The 3,735-nt window shown below is 38.9% G+C and overlaps 1 protein-coding gene across 1 annotated transcript in view; it reads right to left on the reverse strand.

The window, feature by feature from the left end:
- Positions 1-2,414: 2,414 nt before the first annotated feature.
- The window catches only part of LOC138363629 (streptococcal hemagglutinin-like), a 1,431-nt gene continuing 110 nt past the window's right edge, over positions 2,415-3,735 (reverse strand). Inside the window, exon 1 of the mRNA XM_069322995.1 lies at positions 2,415-3,735. This exon is cut by the window's right edge and continues 110 nt beyond it. Within this exon, the coding sequence (XP_069179096.1) occupies positions 2,415-3,735 (1,321 nt within the window).

Consider the following 3,735-nt stretch of genomic DNA (forward strand, 5'->3'; position numbering starts at 1 on the left):
CCATGAATTTGGCTCTTCCAACAACAACATCAATCACAGGAGCAGCAACGTTACGAGTATGTAGTATTTCATGCTCTCCCCCCCCCCCCCACCTCTCCCACCCCTTGTTCAGTACTCTGGCCACGTTCACTATACCATGTTCGAATCGTGAGAGCGCATGAACACACGTTCACTATCCCATGCATGCATCCTGAGAGGGCAATGAACTCGTTAACTATACTACACTCACAATCGGAAAGTATAATGAACTCGTTTACTATACTTTTCAGACACACACACACACACAAATATATATATATATATATATATATATATATATATATATATATATATATATATATATATATATATATATATATATATATATATATAAATAGATATATATATATATATATATATATATATATATATATATATATATATATATATATATGTATACATATGTCGTACCTAGTAGCACGAACGCACTTCTCAGCCTAATATGCAAGGCCCGATTTGCCTAATAAGCCAAGTTTTCATGAATTAATTGTTTTTCGACTACCTAACCTACCTAACCTAACTTTTTCGGCTACCTAACCTAACCTATAAAGATAGGTTAGGTTAGGTTAGGTAGGGTTGGTTAGGTTCGGTCATATATCTACGTCAATTTTAACACAAATTAAAACAAATTGACCTCATACATAATTAAATGGGTAGCTTTATCATTTCATAAGAAAAAAATTAGAGAAAATATATTAATTCAGGAAAACTTGGCTTATTAGGCAAATCTCGGGCCTTGCATAGTAGGCTGAGAAGTGCGTTCTGGCTACTAGGTACGACATATATATAAATATATATATATATATATATATATATATATATATATATATATATATATATATATATATATATACATATATATATATTATATATATATATATATATATATATATATATATATATATATATATATGTATATATATATATATATATATATATATATATATATATATATATATATATATATATATATATATATATATATATATTAAATATGACCGAAAAAGAAAGATTAATAATTCTAACACGAATTTTCTCTCTCTTTCTTACGTTCTTTTCACTGTTGATGGTAATTCAAAGATCAATTCTCCAAAATTCATTTTTATTTCTAGTCTGACGCGACACTTAAACGCGTTTATTAAAACTTATTACATTTTCAAAGACTTTAGTTTACAAACACACAACTGAAACTGAATAGAGCTTACACATCTTCGAGGTTTATATCTACATTTGGGTGAGGTGGATGAGGTGAAAAACGAACTTTCAACAATGGGTATTTAATGGGTATTAAATTCCAACACATGACAGAACATGAAACAATGGGTATTGAATGGAAGTAATTGTAGAAAGCCTATTGGTCCATATTTCTTGATGCTTCTATATTGGAGCGGAGTCTTGAAGTGGGTAGAATACAGTTGTGCATTAATTGGCTGTTGATTGCTGGTGTTGACTTTTTGATGTGTAGTGCCTCGCAGACGTCAAGCCGCCTGCTATCGCTGTATATATCGATGATTTCTGTGTTGTTTGCTAAGATTTCTCTGGTGATGATTTCTCTTAATACCCATTGAATACCCATTGTTGAAAGTTCGTTTTTCACCTCATCCACCTCACCCAAATGTAGATATAAACCTCGAAGATGTGTAAGCTCTATTCAGTTTCAGTTGTGTGTTCGTAAACTAAAGTCTTTGAAAATGTAATAAGTTTTAATAAACGCGCTTAAGTGTCGCGTCAGACTAGAAATAAAAATGAATTTTGGAGAATTGATCTTTGAATTATCATCAACAGTGAAAAGAAACGTAAGAAAGATAGAGAAAATTCGTGTTAGAATTATTAATCTTACTTTTTCGGTCATATTTAATAATATATGTCTACAGGAAAGACTGCTACCAAAATATACTAATATATATATATATATATATATATATATATATATATATATATATATATATATATATATATATATATATATATATATATATATATATATATATATATGTATATATATATATATATATATATATATATATATATATATATATATATGTATATATATATATATATATATATATATATATATATATATATATATATATATATATATATATATATATATATATAAACATCAACCTACCTGGCAAAGGGCGAACCATTGGTCTTCTTAAATTAGTACGGGGCACAAGAGAAGAAAGGTAATGGAGCCATATACATGGAAATGAGACCAATTGGGCGAGAGACAAGGGAAGACTCGTACATGTTGGTCAAATGTTGCCTCGCTGGTTGATGCTGGCTGGTTGATGTTGGCTGGATGATGCTGGCTGGTTGATGCTGGCTGGTTGATGCTGGCTGGTTGATGTTGGCTGGTTGATGCTGGCTGGTTAATGTTGGCTGACTGATGCTGGCTGGTTGATGCTGGCTGGTTGATGCTGGCTGGTTGATGCTGGCTGGTTGATGCTGGCTGGTTGATGTTGGCTGGATGATGCTGGCTGGTTGATGCTGGCTGGTTGATGCTGGCTGGTTGATGCTGGCTGGTTGATGCTGGCTGGTTGATGCTGGCTGGTTGATGCTGGCTGGTTGATGCTGGCTGGTTGATGCTGGCTGGTTGATGCTGGCTGGTTGATGTTGGCTGGATGATGCTGGCTGGTTGATGCTGGCTGGTTGATGCTGGCTGGTTGATGCTGACTGGTTGATGCTGGCTGGTTGATGCTGGCTGGATGATGCTGGCTGGTTGATGCTGGCTGGTTGATGCTGGCTGGTTGATGCTGGCTGGATGATGCTGGCTGGTTGATGCTGGCTGGTTGATGCTGACTGGTTGATGCTGACTGGTTGATGCTAGCTGGTTGATGCTGGCTGGTTGATGCTGACTGGTTGATGCTGACTGGTTGATGCTGACTGGTTGATGCTGGCTGGTTGATGGTGACGGGATGATGCTGGTTGGTTGATGCTGGCTGGTTGATGCTGACTGGTTGATGCTGGCTGGTTGATGCTGACTGGTTGATGCTGACTGGTTGATGCTGACTGGTTGATGCTGACTGGTTGATGCTGGCTGGTTGATGGTGACGGGTTGATGCTGGGTGGTTGACGCTGGATGACTGATGCTGCCTGGCTGATGCTGGCTGATTGATGCTGGCTGGTTGATGCTGACTGGTTGATGCTGGCTGGTTGATGTTGGATGACTGATGCTGGCTGGTTGACGCTGGCTGGTTGATGCTGGCTGGTTGATGTTGGCTGACTGATGCTGGCTGACTGATGCTGGCTGGTTGATGCTGACTGGTTGATGCTGGCTGGTTGATGTTGGATGACTGATGCTGGCTGGTTGATGTTGGATGACTGATGCTGGCTGGTTGACGCTGGCTGGTTGATGGTGGCTGGTTGACGCTGGGTGGTTGATGCTGGCTGGTTGACGCTGGCTGGTTGATGCTGGATGGTTGATGCTGGCTGGTTGACGCTGGCTGGTTGATGGTGGCTGGTTGACGCTGGCTGGTTGATGGTGGCTGGTTGACGCTGGCTGGTTGATGGTGGCTGGTTGACGCTGGGTGGTTGATGCTGGCTGGTTGACGCTGGCTGGTTGATGCTGGCTGGTTGATGGTGGCTGGTTGACGCTGGCTGGTTGATGGTGGCTGGTTGACGCTGGCTGGTTGATGGCGGCTGGTTGACGCTGGCTGGTTGATGCTGGCTGGTTGACGCTGACTGGTTGAT

Source organism: Procambarus clarkii, chromosome 11, assembly GCF_040958095.1.
Source record: "Procambarus clarkii isolate CNS0578487 chromosome 11, FALCON_Pclarkii_2.0, whole genome shotgun sequence".
Lineage (NCBI taxonomy): Eukaryota > Metazoa > Arthropoda > Malacostraca > Decapoda > Cambaridae > Procambarus > Procambarus clarkii.